Genomic DNA, 14,597 nt, shown 5'->3' with positions numbered 1-14,597 from the left:
TCAAGAATAGTCCAATAACTGTTATGGTAATTATGTCATAGTTAGCACAGTCCTGTCTGTCATAACTAGAGATGGACCGATCCGATATTAGGTATCAGTATCGGTCCGATACTGACGTAAATTACTGGATCGGATATCGGAGAGAAATAAAAAATGTAATCCGATCCATTAGATATCAAAAAAGCACCTCACAAAACTTGCGACACGGCGTAACTCAGCTCATAACCGTAGCACGTGGGAGCAGTGTGGTCACGTGATAGAGCGGTCGTGTGTATTTGTAGCCTCGCTACCAAACCAGCATTTCATCTCCGAGGAAGTGATCCCAGAGAGAAGTAAAGCAAGCGTGTAAGTTCGTCTCTGAATGTTTGTAAAGCATTCCAGCGTTAAGCTTAACAACCTATGGAGCGACTGCCTCTCTCCCTCCCTCTCCTGCTGCTACTTCAATCATGAACCTGATCAATGATCAGCTGATCGTCTCTCTTGTTTGTTTTTGGCCCACTTTGCACCAGAAAGAAACCAGCGGCTGAACAACAGCAGTACGTTTAAGCTTGATCAGCTGTTGTTAGAATGTATTTAATATTACTTTCTACTCGAGGATCTTTTTCTACGTAGCTGACGCTGGTAACTGTGCAGGGGCGGATCTAGCAAAGTTTAGCCAGGGGGGCCGATAGGGCATGAACAGGGAAAAGGGGGCACAAAGACATACTTTTCTTTCTTATTCTCATTTAAAATGTCGAGCTTTTAATAAATAATTATCTGACACCCAAAGTTTTAATTTGATGTAAAATGTATAGAAGTCAATTACTGTATATAGTGACTATTAAGTCTAATATATATACCCTAGTAAGCTATAGTACTTTTTCCTTTGGGAAGGTACCATCTGTGCAGTCTGCAATTTTGTTGAAGAAAGATGTTGAATCTATTTAATATTTCTTGAAAAATAATTGATTTCTGTGCATTTTTTTCCACACTGCATCAAATTAAGGTTGATTACATCGATTAAGCATCATGAGGTGGAGGGTGGGGGGTGGTTCCCTATTTTTTTGCTGGGAGTTTGCAACCCTATTAGTTAGGTTGCTTAATATTTCTGCTAAGTGCTCTTTAAAATACCAGAATAGGGAGGATGGAGCAGGTTTAAGTTTATTAGATTGATCAGTTTTGCTGAACTATGAAATATTTTGTGTGTAGTGTATTTTTTTTTAAATACAGGTATAACAGAATAGCTTCAGTGTTGTTGTTTATTTAAACTTGAGTATGAACTTATACAAAATGCAGCAATATATTAAAAACACACTATATCGGATTCATATCGGTATCGGCAGATATCCAAATTTATGGTATCGGACATAAAAAAAGTGGTATCGTGCCATCTCTAGTCATAACACTAACCTGCAACCTCTCTGATTGGTGGAGGCATATAAATACAAGTAGCCACAAGTGGTGTAATTGCAGCAATGGCTGTAATGGAAGCTGCATACTGTAGTGGTAAGACTACACACCTCTGGAGCGGGGGTTGCAAGTTTGATTTCCACCCGGTATCCAGTAAGGGTCCTGGCTATGACCCCCATGCTAGAAACAAGCCCTGGAGTGGCGTGGCTACGTCTGCAGCCTGTCCACAGTTCAGGACACAAGCATTTCACTGCATGTTCACTATATGTTGTACTGTGACCAGTGTTGGGAAGGTTACTTTTAAAATGTATTCCATTACAGAATACAGAATACATGCCCCAAAATGTATTCTGTAATATATTCCGTTACGTTACTCAATGACAGTAACGTATTCTGAATACTTTGGATTACTTAATATATTATCATGCTTTTTACAACAACGTGAATGTACTATTGCTGTGTGATTTATTACTGTTACTGAAGGTCCGCGACTCCGAACTGTAGTAAAGGGACCTCTGACTAATACGGCGGGGTCCGTGTCGGCTCGTAGCCGAAAAATAGCTTTACTTTGTTGTGTGGGTCAACTTTTATTGCGAGACACAGAGAGAGGCGTTGAAAGGCTGCTCTAACAGAACTTATTGTTTCGGAGGAAAACACGAACACGGTGTACAGTCGAGTCTTAACAGCTTACTTACAACTGGGCTCGTCAGGCTCTCTTCTTGGCTGCAGTGGTTATTATTATATTTACATGCTTCCAGCTCCCGTTTTTGCTCGATGACAACTCGTACCTTTCCACTCCCCTTTTCCTCCCTCCTCGCGCTCACAGACCCATAACGTGTGTGGCAGTCCATTCTCCCTGCAGCACGGACTACACTGCCCATGATGCTACATTCTTTAGAGCTATGCTTGTAGCATTCTGCCTGTTAGCTTAGCACAACAACAACAACGAAATGCGCTCTCTCACCCAGGAAACACACAGTCGCAGAGAGAGAGAGAGAGAGAGAGAGCGTCGCCCTGTAACCATGGCAACCGTAACGCTGCCGCCTGGAACAACAGAATGTAGCTGTCAAACAAAACCCAAACAGTCCTGACCCGCGACAACATGAAACAGGAAAGTACCGCCGTGTAATCCATTTATTTCAACAAAGTAACTGTATTCTGAATACCACCTTTTTAAACGGTAACTGTAACGGAATACAGTTACTCATATTTTGTATTCTAAATACGTAACGGCGGTACATGTATTCCGTTACTCCCCAACACTGACTGTGACAAACAACAGTTGTATATTTGCAATTACATAAGCAGTGTAGAAAATGAGCATACTGAAATGACTAAAGTTTCTTTCTTTAAAGCCACACTTTAATGCAGACAAGGTCAAATTTAAGGACGTCCGTTATTTGTAGTCTCTTAAGACTACAACAGGAAACACACTGTTTTAGTTTATCATTGATTCAGAAAACATCAAAGTTGCGCTTGGATCATTTGATAGGCTACCCTCTGACGAGCAACATCCAATCCTGAAGCAGGTGGACCAGTCATCCAATCTAATCAGACATTTGTCAAAACCAGTCGAGCAGTTCTGTCATGCTGCTGTGGCTCCAACCCCAGCACTACCAGCTTTTCATATGGAGTCTTTAAAGTGCCCTCAATTTCTAACTAATGTACCTACATTTGTATTTGCTAATTTACTGCAGCTTATCCCTGTTGAACTGTGATTGGCTGCTGAAAGCTGATAAGTCAACAGTTAATGATTCCGTTTTACTGCACGCTGACCCCTTGCCTATCAGATGAGCGGCACCTACTGGTATCTTGTTGATCATTTAGCTACAATGTGGTCATGGAAGCTGTAAACAGGATCCTTTTCAGCCGTTAGTCAGCAGTTTGCTGTCACCGCTGTGTATAGTCGGTGACATTGTTCGCTACAGCGCCACAGTTACTACTACATGTGTAAGCAGCTTTGTCATTTTTACCAACTGTTCCAGAGTTAATCTATGGATTAACGACATGACACCGTTAAACTTCTTTTTCAGGCGCTTCTGTTAGAAGATCATTTTAACCGTTGCATTAAAAGCGCTTCCTCTGTTTACTGTAATTGGATGGAAGTCATTCTTTCTGTGTTGCTGCCAACAGTTGTGCTGCAGTCCTAGTGAAGTGAAGGTGAAAGAAATCTGGCGTCTAGTCCTCAGAGCTTCAAACAATGACATTTAAAAACATTAAAGACGTATTTCAGGACCATCCAGACCTCGGTCCTAATACAGTTTTTAAACTGTTGTAGCCATTGCTTGTTTCTTTACTGTTTATCTTTCATAGATTCTGTTTTTCTCTTGCAGACTTGTAGCATGACTTCGCAAACAACTGCAGATCAGCTCTCCGTCTCTGTTGATGTAATCCCATCTCTGTTTGTCTCTCTGTAGTCACTGATGTGGAACTGAAGCGGCTGAAAGATGCCTTCAAAAGAACCAGTGGCCTCTCCTATTACATGACCCAGCAGTGTTTCTACAGGGAAGTGCTGGGAGATGGAGTTCCCCCTAAAGTCGCAGAGGTAAGCCACAATGATGTCACACCACGTATTCTGAGTGGGTAACGGTGGCGGCAGTTTCCAGGAAGCCAACAAAATCAGTTCGGTTATGCCTTAGCAGTGTGACCAACGAGCTTTGTATGAAGGATTTTATTGTAAGTACAAGCTAGAGATTTTAGTTGTAGTGAGGGGCCATTTCACCTCACATTAGGCTCAGCCTTGCATTCCACTGAAAGACTTATTGATCCAATAAAAAGGTATCATTACCATTTTATAGCTCTGTGTTTCCTGTTGAAAAGCATCAGTCTGATGTTCGAGGCTAAAGAACAGCCAAAGTTCTGCAGGGGAATAAATATAGAATAGCAACGTTGTTTCCAGTTTATTTATAGCTGCTTAAAGGAGACTCTTCGTGCAGATACAGAGGAGAGTCTGTTTTTCTTTGAAGTAACTGAATCATTAAAGTAATCAACACAGACCTAGACTTGATATATACAGCTGGTGTATATGCAACAGTATGATGATATACATATAATATAGTCTGACTACAGTTTCCCTCACACATCCCCATCTGACAGAGCTTCCTCCTGTCACTTTTTACGACTTGTCATTCTCATGTTACACATTTGAAACCTGCTCTTCTTCTTCTTCTTCTTCTGGTGAAGTTGACAGATTTAAAAATACTCTGGAGGAATATAGACTGAAATGAAATGTAAAGACTCAAAGTGTAATAGTCATCGAAGAATGGGCAGTTTATCTTTCTCTCTATACATATAGATATAGAGAGGACAGAATCAGAATGCTTTATTAATCCCTGACTAAATTCTGTGGGTTACAGTTGACAGTAACCAACAAGACAGTAACAGACTAAACTGTTTAAATAATGCAACATGTCAGAGAGTTTACAAATGTAAGAAATAGCGCTAATATGTACAAACGGCTCAATTATACAGATGGATGGATATTTAATTATTTAATTCGGGTTTGGTTTGGTTTTTATTGGGCTACTGATCGCTTTGTGTTGACAGCAACCTGGTCTTGCTCTTGAAATGAGCTACTAATTCCTTTGTTCATTCCTTTTAATTATTTTGGTTTATGGGCTTTTTGTATGACAAAGTTTAAATTGGTAGATGTCAGGCTGTTCATTCAGAATAACCTGAATTATAAAACTGCTCCAGGGAAATGACAGGTAGAGGGCGGCCTGAATCATTTTAAATGTGTCTGTATTAAACAGAAATAATAGAATTTCCAGAGTTTAGTTTGATTTGGATTACTTGAAAGTTGAATGAAGATTTCTTTTTTGTATTTCTTTCTTTTACCAATGTTAGGTTTTGAATAGCGTGTGTGCAAATATGGCCCAAATTACAGATCCTGCTTCATTGTTTGGGGCATTTAAGGGAGTTAGAGTCCAGTCAGACACATGGGAGCATCCTAATGTTCTGACGACAGGGTTTCTTTAGTCTTGTCTGCTTTGCTCAAACACACCTACCCTCACCGCTCTGCACATGATTGTTTATGTAATGAAGAAAAAAGAAAAACGAGGTTTTGATTGAAGTTTGTTGTCCTTGCTCTGTATGCATTTCGACTTTACGATGGATCCTAACATGAACTACTGATAAAGGTGCTCTGACATAATTCACACCTGCCTGTCACTTTTTCTTCTCCTGTGTTTTTTGTGCCGTGTCATGCACGTTGTGTGGGCACAACCATTTAAAGTTCACAATCGTTTAAAATCAGTTTGCTTGTGTAATAGGAATGCATTTTCCTCACATTATATCATAAATCATGCTGCTCTAACTGTTCAAGAGCACATGTCCCCTGCTGTCCTCTGCAGTCTTAGTTGCGAGGTGACAGCAAATGGTTATCTCAGTCCAAACGTGGGCTTTCCTCTGTCGTGTCCCACTGCTTTCTTCTGTAGCTTCAGTTGCTTCATAAAAATGTAACCACGTGTTGTGGCTGGATTGTGCATATCTGCTATGCATACGCTGTACATTTGTGGAAAACACTACAATGGCAAACAAAAACGTGCGTGATTCAGTTAAGGCTCGCTGCTCTGCCAGTTTCTTGAGCATACAATAACAACACCTACCTTGTCTCCTCAGTGCATTAGTAAGGCCAGTGTTAGTCATCGCGCACCCCCCACTCCATCTGCTGCTTATTAAACACACGGCTTGCATGTCTTCACTACAGCACGTGTCATCTCCCTCCTTCTTCTCCTTTGTCACCATGGCAGCAGTTACTGCGGTGACAGCAGTCCAGATGTAAGGTTGCTGCTGGTGTCTTCAAATATAGCCGTGGCTACTGCACAGTCTGGTAGTTCAAAGAAAGCCCGACCCAATCAGTCAGTCAAGGAACACGCACTGTTCAGTGCTCAGAGGTTTATCTGGTGTTTTATCATAAGTGTATAATGACTAGGGCTGAGTATCGTCACTGATTTCTAGAATCGATTCGATTCCGATTCACAAGATCCCGATTCGATTCGATTCAATTTGATTCGATTCGATTCAATTTGATTCGATTCGATTCAATTTGATTCGATTCGATTCAATTTGATTCGATTCGATTCAATTCGATTTGATTCGATTCGATTCGATTCAATTTAAATCTGGGAAATTTTGCCTCAGACAGTCAGAAATATTATAATTCTGATCAGTACATTTACATATTTTTGTATCTATAAAAAGGAAGCTGACACTTTCCAGACTTTATCAAAGGTGTGAGCATCACAGCAGAGGCCTTTGTGTCAAAGCAGCTGAAGATAAAACAGAAACACATGAAGGAGATTTTCCTGTTCTGGGATTTTATAAAAATATTCTGCAGTAGATCAAAAATGAACGAAAATCATTAACCAGCATATGAACATCACCTCTGACGTTACAGCAGTTTTATTAGAGACACGGCGTTTTGTATTTTGTATACTTTTAAAAAGTTTACATTTGTTCAGAAGCCTGTTGAACAGCAGAAATTAGGTTTTCTTTTCAGAAGTAAGTAAAAGAAAAAAAAAAAAACATCGGCCGACAGCGCTGTAAACAACGGTAGACTTGTGCGTAACAAGCAAGTGAATAATGCAGAAAACAGATTTTTAGACGGGAAACTGTTGTTGAAGTACAGAGAGAGAGAGAGAGCTGTGCATGAAGTGAGATTTTATCCTGGTGGAAGCAAAACAGTAAAAGTCTGAGTGAATCCATGACGATGTTTATGTGAAGCGTAGTTTGGATCTTCTTTGGCTGCTGGTTCGGTCAATATTGTTTGGAGAGAGATCAAACTAACAGCTTCAGAATCAGCGCAAAAACGGCATAAACACAAAGCGCGGACCCGCCGACAGATCAGAGTCAGCGAGCTGTCGGCTTTCAGCCCTGATCGTGTCCGCGCTGTCGGTGAGAAAGTCACATCTCACTGATTCTGATCCGTCGGCGCTGTGTGTTTACGTCTTTGTGCAGAATCCGTGCTCCTGCTCTCATTTACTATTTAGCTGTTTGGCGGTTGTTGAAATTTTGTGAGGTTTCACCTGAGATTGTGGCGTTTCGGGCAAAATAAATTTATATTAAAAAATCGATTCAGGATTTTAATGAATCGATATCACGATTTTAATCGATAATCAAAACCCAGCCCTAATAATGACGGTGCTGACGATCATTCGTGGCCAAGTATCCAGAGATTTTATGTACTGGATAAATCGCATGTTGGCTTGATGTTTTGTTTTTTGTTTGTTTTCACTCAGTGTTATCTCAGTAGGATGAACAGTTATTAACTGGTATTTTGTTCCTCAGGCACACACATGCTGATAAATCCTGATAGTTAATGTATAAGTACAAGGAGTTATTGTTGCTCACAGTGTGCTGTAGCAAGAAGGTCTCATGGTGAACTACCAAATGCTTCAGGATGAACACAAATACCATTACACCTTCCACATGTAATATAACAACAAGGTTTGAGCCGATCACTGTTTGGGAGGTGGGAGTGGGAGTGGGAGGAGAGACAGACGAGTTAAGAAGCGTGCTTTAGTTGGCTGCGTCGAGGACTTCCCCACAGTCTCTGGGGACTCCACAGTCAGTTTCATGTATGAAACTATATGCGTGTAGTGATATTTAAAGAGTAACAGTAACAAAATATTTACAGCTTTAAAAAGAATAAAGAACTAATCTGCTCTTGTAGAGGTTTCCTCTGCAACCTGACGACTCAACTTGGCTCTGAGCTTCGTGGACACGAATTCTCCGTTTCATAGTTTGAGTTAAGCTCCAAAAACACTCCGACCTGTGTGTCTTCATCAGCTCTACTCTTTGTCCAACTTAAACACATTTTGTCCAGTTTGTCGTTGTTCGTGGACTCGTCACATCGTCAGAATTATGACTTGACCAATGTTCCTGAGAAACACTAAAGACACGCTGTCTCTCACAGGTGAAATGTGCTTTCTGTGACGGTTGACCTTTTGCATGTAGATCGGCGGACTTCCCCTTTAATTTTGTTTTCCCACAAATGTGCGTTTACTGAAATTGATCACGTTTCTCTTCATAAAGCCACTGAGATTTTTTTTTGTGCGTGTGTGTATTCAATAAATACTATTTGCAGGTTTTTGGCAGTCGGGATGGCAGTGAATACAAACCTGACTTACAGTTTATACATGGATCAGTGAATGCATCAGTATTTTTAGTTTCTATCACTTTTTAATATAAATAAATAAATGCAGGTTTAAATGAAGAAGATGGTTAAGTGTTTAAGGTCTGTGCTAACTAAAAATAAAGACAAAAAGATAGTTTATTAAATTTTAATGAAATTTGCAGATTGTTTCGGTGAAGTTTAATAAACTCCTTGCTATCTAAGATATAACAGGACACCGGAGTAAATTCTCGAGCATCTCACACTTCTGATAATCAGCTGTCTGCTTGACGTTTATTCAGCTGTGTAAAAACTATAACTTCAGGAACAAATAAAATACTAAAGCCAAACAATAACATTTTAAGTTATCTAAGTGACTCATATATCATGTTTAACCTGAGTAGCGAAAGACGGCGGTGGGTTTGAAAATGATTTGCGGGGAGTCCGGTGTTCTCACGGCTCTAGTGAGCCTAGCCCCCGGCTCGCTATCGAGCTAGTGGGTAACAGACGTCTCCGAAAACGTCGGAGCGCTTTTGAAAATATGCGGTGTCCTGATAAACTGAGCAGATATTTGAGGTTTACACAGCTACATTCTCGCCTGAAAATATGTTAAACGTTTATTTTGTGACCCAGAAAGAATAATAAGAGTAATGTTAAAACTAACTAGCTGCCGCCATTGTTGGAAACTGAGCTGGGCCGCGCTATGAATTCTGGGACACAGCTTCTTCTTCGTCGGGGTTTAACGGCAGCTGGCATCCTCGTACATGCAGTGCTGCCATCTTCTGTTTCAGTGCGTTATTACACTCTTAAATCCTGCTACTTATTCCTGCGTCTTTTGTGATCTTACAAAGCTTCAAACGACGCGTCGACTATTATCTGTGGGTTTCCCAGGTTTGCTGACCAGTGGTCTGATCAGTGGTCCAGTGGACCATTGATCAGTGGTCCATTGTGGTATCAATCAGACCACTGGTCTTTGATAATTATGATTGACATGGCAGCACTGAATGCACATGTGCTGTATCAAGCATGCACCGGGACGCAGGAAAGACGGGTGGACTTCCTGGTGGAGCTTGCAGGAGAGTTGGCTCACTCTCATGTAGCTGGGAAGAAGGCAAGAAAAGAACAGTTGCTTCGGACACAACCCTCCACACCTATCCCTGGAAAAAGAGCCATGTGTCAGGTCAAACACAAATGCAAGAACAATCATGCCACTGTGCGATGTGTTCACTGCTACAGATACACATGTGGTAAATGCAGAATACAGATACCATGGCAGTGCCAGGATTGTGAGTGATTGCTGAAAATGTTGGAATGTACTCACTCACTTTTTATTATTATTTGTAAATATGTGTACAAATGGTTGGTTTTTTGTACTGTTTTTATCAATAAATCTCAGCAACAAAGGACATACACCCATGTGTGTTGATTTCTCCCTAAGACGGCAAACTGAAACACTCCAAGTTGGTGACTTTTGGAGATTTATTTTCCTGGATGATTGAGAATGCATCAAGACGAACACAAAAGGAAGTTCACCGCTTTTAGCAGCCCCCCCCCCGACAAACAAAGAGGCAGTTGGCAGTTAGAAATCAGCAATCATTCACACACCCCCACTGCCCTCCAGAATTCTCAGGTAACAACCTAATTTACATATGAATGACTAGCCAATGTAGCTTCCACTTGGCTGAAGCTAAAGCTTAGCTAAAAGCCTACCAGGTAGAAAGCCAAATGGCTGCTCTCGGGGACTCTAAGCAGCAGTGTGTGATGAAGGGGCGGCAGATGACGGTGAAAGTGTTGGATTTAGGAATTTGCATCGTATGACACAGTGTGACTTCCGTGTTTTTAAAAGCCACAAATAAAGCTTCTGTACTCTGTGTGACCTGCTGGCATGGACATGCTTCATCAGCTTCTGACTGCAGAGTCATGTTATGCAGGCCATCAGCGTGTCCTTTAGCTTAATGACAGCAGCGCCTCCGTAACACGAGCTGATATAGTTTTAAAGATGAGGAGCACATTTCTCTATTTTTGTTTTGGGTGATTTTCTCTCACAGTTCCACAGAAACTAGTCCAGGGCTACTTCTGAGAAACTGAACTGAAAATGAATTGTAAGTCCAGCACAGGAAGTACTTTCCTCCTGTCAGCTTTGCTTTTACTGACATCGTACTGTAGGTCTTGCAGTATTCCAGAGTCACCAACATTACTGCATCCAAGCTGTTATGTTAAATGTTACATTTGTTATATTTTTGAACGACAAACTTCAAATGGTTTTGTTTTTTTTCTCAGTTGTCGGTGAAACCTGATGACGTTGGTCAAAACTCTTCTTTGCTCACACATTGGCAGCTTTTGTCACTGTGGTGTTTGGATGGGCTGATGTCTCGATCGTGTTACAGGCGGTGGAGCAGCTCGTGTTTAACGTTACGATTATGTGTGTGTTTTAGGTGATCTACACCTCGTTTGGAGGCTCTGCCAAAGGGCTGCACTTTAACAATCTGATCGTGGGTTTGGTGCTTCTGACCAGAGGACGTGATGAGGAGAAGGCAAAGTGTAAGTATCTGTTTAGGCCATGAGATGTTGATTTCATTTCCCTCTCTCTTGTCTCGCTTTAAAAAAAACAAAACAAAAAACAGAATAAAAGTAGTTTTAAAATTTGTTTTTTATGAGATATAATGTAAGCTTTAAGCTAATGCAGTTTAGTTATAGTCAAGGAGTGATCAGGGGTTGCCATGGCTACTGCCACAGTTGGATAAACATACTTACTGTCATTAAAGTAATTTATTACATCATTACCTACTATGAAAAGTCATTTGTTAAAGTATTTCTAAATTGCTAAAACGAACCCCCTTTGCATGTAGACGGGGTGTCATGGTTAAACATCCGGAGGCTGTATTTCCTGTCATATATTTACCTTTAAGTGCTTTCACTCTACCTCTTTTCATAGCGAGTTGCACTCGGTAATATCTCCACCACCAAATAATCAGCATCAGGCTGGTTCGAGCTAGCTTTAGCTGAACTAAATGCTGTTTCTGAGGCTGAGCTCTGGCACAGGTATTAACAGGCCTCGTGTTTTGAAGGTACTGTTTAAAAATGTGAAGAACTAATTAGCAGCTGACCCTTGTGAACACTTCTCAGTATCTCAGCCGTGTAAAGGCCCGACAGACTCCTGGATTTGTTCCACGATTACTTGGTGAAATTTCCCTCTGGGCTTTGACTCGGACATTTATCCTAAGCCTCGTCCAGTGCTGTCTTGGATGTTTGCTTTCATACTGAAAGATGAACAATTATGTAGATTTCTGTTGAGGTCATCAAACTGTTCTTTGTTGTATTTTAGAAGCTAATAAAACAAATAATGAGACGACTCGTTCCACAGATATTTTTTCCCCACTATCAATTTTATATCTGTAAACTTTAAGAAACTAGCAATCACTCATTTTAACCTGCGGTTTAGTCCTTTATAATATCTGTCTCCATTCTTTGTTCCATGCTAAGTGTTACTTGGAACAAAATCCATCCCGGATACGGATGTTGGCATCCGTCGAGTTATTTATAGGCAACATATGTTGAACGTGACAAAACAAACGAATGATGAAATTAACATAAACGAAACAGATTTGGGGCTTTATAATAAAAGTTTTTCTTAAAAATCTTTTAAATGTTAATAGTTACTGTATGTGTGATGACATTCGTCGACGCACTCGTTAAGGAGGAGATGGGGTACATGCATATATACATACACTGTGATCAAAGAGAAAAGATGCAGTGTTCATAGTTGTCACATCACTACTGGGACACATCCACCTGGAAGACAAAACAGTACTGCGGTCCTCCAGCTGTCCTCTAAACGTCTTCAGATTTAACTTGGCACAGCACCAGCTTCCAGAAGGGCGTGGCATATGGCACCAACCTGTGAACACACCTACACCTACCCCGCCTTACAGGCCAAATCATTCTCCACGGCAACCAGTGAAACTGTAGGAATGGTTTAGCCGACACCGGACAAATACTCTGACACGTGACAAATGAATGCTCCTCATACTTCCTGGCCCGACACTGTAAATGTCCAAGTCAACCAAATGTTAGATTTACACGTGGTACTTGAAGCTAGCTGTAGCAGTTATCTTTGCTTTAACGGTGAAGTTTCTTGTTCTTCGCCTCCCACACGGTGGTGTTATTTACCCATCCAGCAGGTCACAAGTCCCCAAAAATCACGGTTTCTCTTCATATCTTTGTCTCCCCTCCATGAAGAGATGAACGTAGTCTTGGCTCGAGATAAAAACAAAACTTTAGTCTTGCAGTACTACTGACCGTCCACTGCTGACCGTCATGATGGAGCGATGTTTTGCCCGACAGGGTGGCGAGTCGCTCACGTGACTGAAAACTATGAAAAAGCGAGTCAGCGAAGTCGGAACTGCAGCGAAACACTTGAATTTAATCTGGGAACAAAACATTGAAATGTTGAACTTGTCAGTGGACTGATGACAGCTGGTGAGTGGTTCTGTTTTACTGCAAAACATCATTTTTAGAAGGTATTTCTACATATACAGCTTCAGAAAAGCTCGCTCACCTTAACTGTCCAAGCACACATGGGCCGGAAACTCTCAGAACTGTGTGAGACATCTGGTTGATTTCTTTGTAGGATAGGCTACAAGCTGAAGGAGCGACTGTTTTGAGACCACAGTGATTGAAATGTTTCGTTTCTTTTTGTTTTTCATGCTTTTGGTTCGTCTCCTCTTCCTCAGGCTCATTCTGGTAGTCGTATCTCACATGTCGCAGGCATTCAAATCCATCAGGACATTATTGACATTGAGACTTTTATCAGCTCATTGCTGCTGTGTGCTGGACGCCTGCGTTCCTGTGATAAAGCTGAGCTTTCTTCTTCGTGTGTTTGTGTGCACAGACCTCTTCAGCCTGTTTGCCAGTGATCTGGGGGGATATGCTGCCAGGGAAGATATAGAAGCAGTTCTGCAGGTCCTGGATGGAGAAGTCCCGGCATCCCTGAAGGAGTCCTTCGGCGAGGTGAGCAAACGCTGCAAAAGACTGCACAGCATTAATCTGTTAACTCATTCACTCATGCAAGTGAGCTGCAGACTAATGACTCCTCAGCTTCTATCGCAGAGCGCTTGATCGTTGCAGAGGTTTCAGTCACATGCTTATAAAAGAGCCATTGTTACTAGGAGCGCACAGGGAGCCTCCTCGCTGTGATAATACAAAGTTTGGCTTATCAGCGAGTCATTGTGCTGGTTATTAAAATACCACCTGAAAGCATGCAAACCTCCCCACTCCCACAAATCAAATCAAATCAAATCACTTTTATTGTCACATCACATGTGCAGGCACACTGGCACAGCACATGCGAGTGAAATTCTTGTGTGCGAGCCCCACAAGCAACAGAGATGTGCAAACACAACAACACAAACGAGCAAAATACAAGAATGGCCAACCTGAAACTAATAAATATATGTACAATATATAATAGTGTATGCATTTCTGGATGTGTATACTAAATATTTTCCTACGTGTGTGTGTGTGTGTGTGTGTGTGTGTGTGTGTGTGTGTGTATACACATTTTTACAAATTAAATAGTAAAAAAATAAAATAATAATAATAATAAAATATATAAAATATACAGAGTTGAATATGTGCAAAACAAGTGGCATTTATATACAGTGTGGCATTTATATATAGCATGCAAACATCTCTAGAGACACAACACAATAAAGTCTAATACTCAGGCGTTGCATTTTCCCCTGATGATGTTTATGTCCATTATTATCCTTCTGCAATTACATGTTCACTTCTGAAATCACCACTAACCAAATCCATGTCCAAGACTGATTGTTTCATTTGTTTAGATGCTTATTTGTGGGTTAAACAGAGTCGGGATATTGTTTGTGTGCAGGAGAAACAAAAAAGTCGTTTGGTACTGGGCCACAAGAGTTGAGGCTCCGGGGGGGAATTCATGGTTTTCAGGGTTTTTATCGGCTTTCAGCGTTATTCTTTTATCGTTTTTATCATTAACTTGGTTTCCCTGCGTCTTTTCCTGTGTGTTATGAATAAATCTTCCTTTTTGTTTGGTGCCGGTGTCGTGCCAAACTTGGTA

The 14,597-nt window shown here is 41.0% G+C and overlaps 1 protein-coding gene across 7 annotated transcripts in view; it reads left to right on the top strand.

Moving 5' to 3' along the window:
* usp32 (ubiquitin specific peptidase 32) overlaps positions 1-14,597 on the top strand; it is a 67,430-nt gene that overhangs the window by 15,859 nt on the left and 36,974 nt on the right. For all 7 annotated transcript variants that reach the window (XM_086260580.1, XM_086260581.1, XM_086260584.1 and 4 more), the window contains exons 2-4: positions 3,807-3,934; positions 10,939-11,044; positions 13,395-13,513. In XM_086260580.1, coding sequence (XP_086116706.1) covers positions 3,807-3,934; positions 10,939-11,044; positions 13,395-13,513 — 353 coding nt within the window. The remainder of the gene's footprint in view (positions 1-3,806; positions 3,935-10,938; positions 11,045-13,394; positions 13,514-14,597) is intronic.

The sequence above is a fragment of the Aulonocara sp. 'chitande type north' Nkhata Bay genome, linkage group LG14 (genome assembly GCF_057382095.1).
Source record: "Aulonocara sp. 'chitande type north' Nkhata Bay isolate Kocher_YH1m ecotype deep benthic linkage group LG14, A_spYH_male_GT1.1, whole genome shotgun sequence".
Classification (NCBI taxonomy): domain Eukaryota; kingdom Metazoa; phylum Chordata; class Actinopteri; order Cichliformes; family Cichlidae; genus Aulonocara; species Aulonocara sp. 'chitande type north' Nkhata Bay.
Note: the sequence above shows the minus strand (reverse complement) of the source record. Positions and strands in the feature narration are given on the sequence as shown.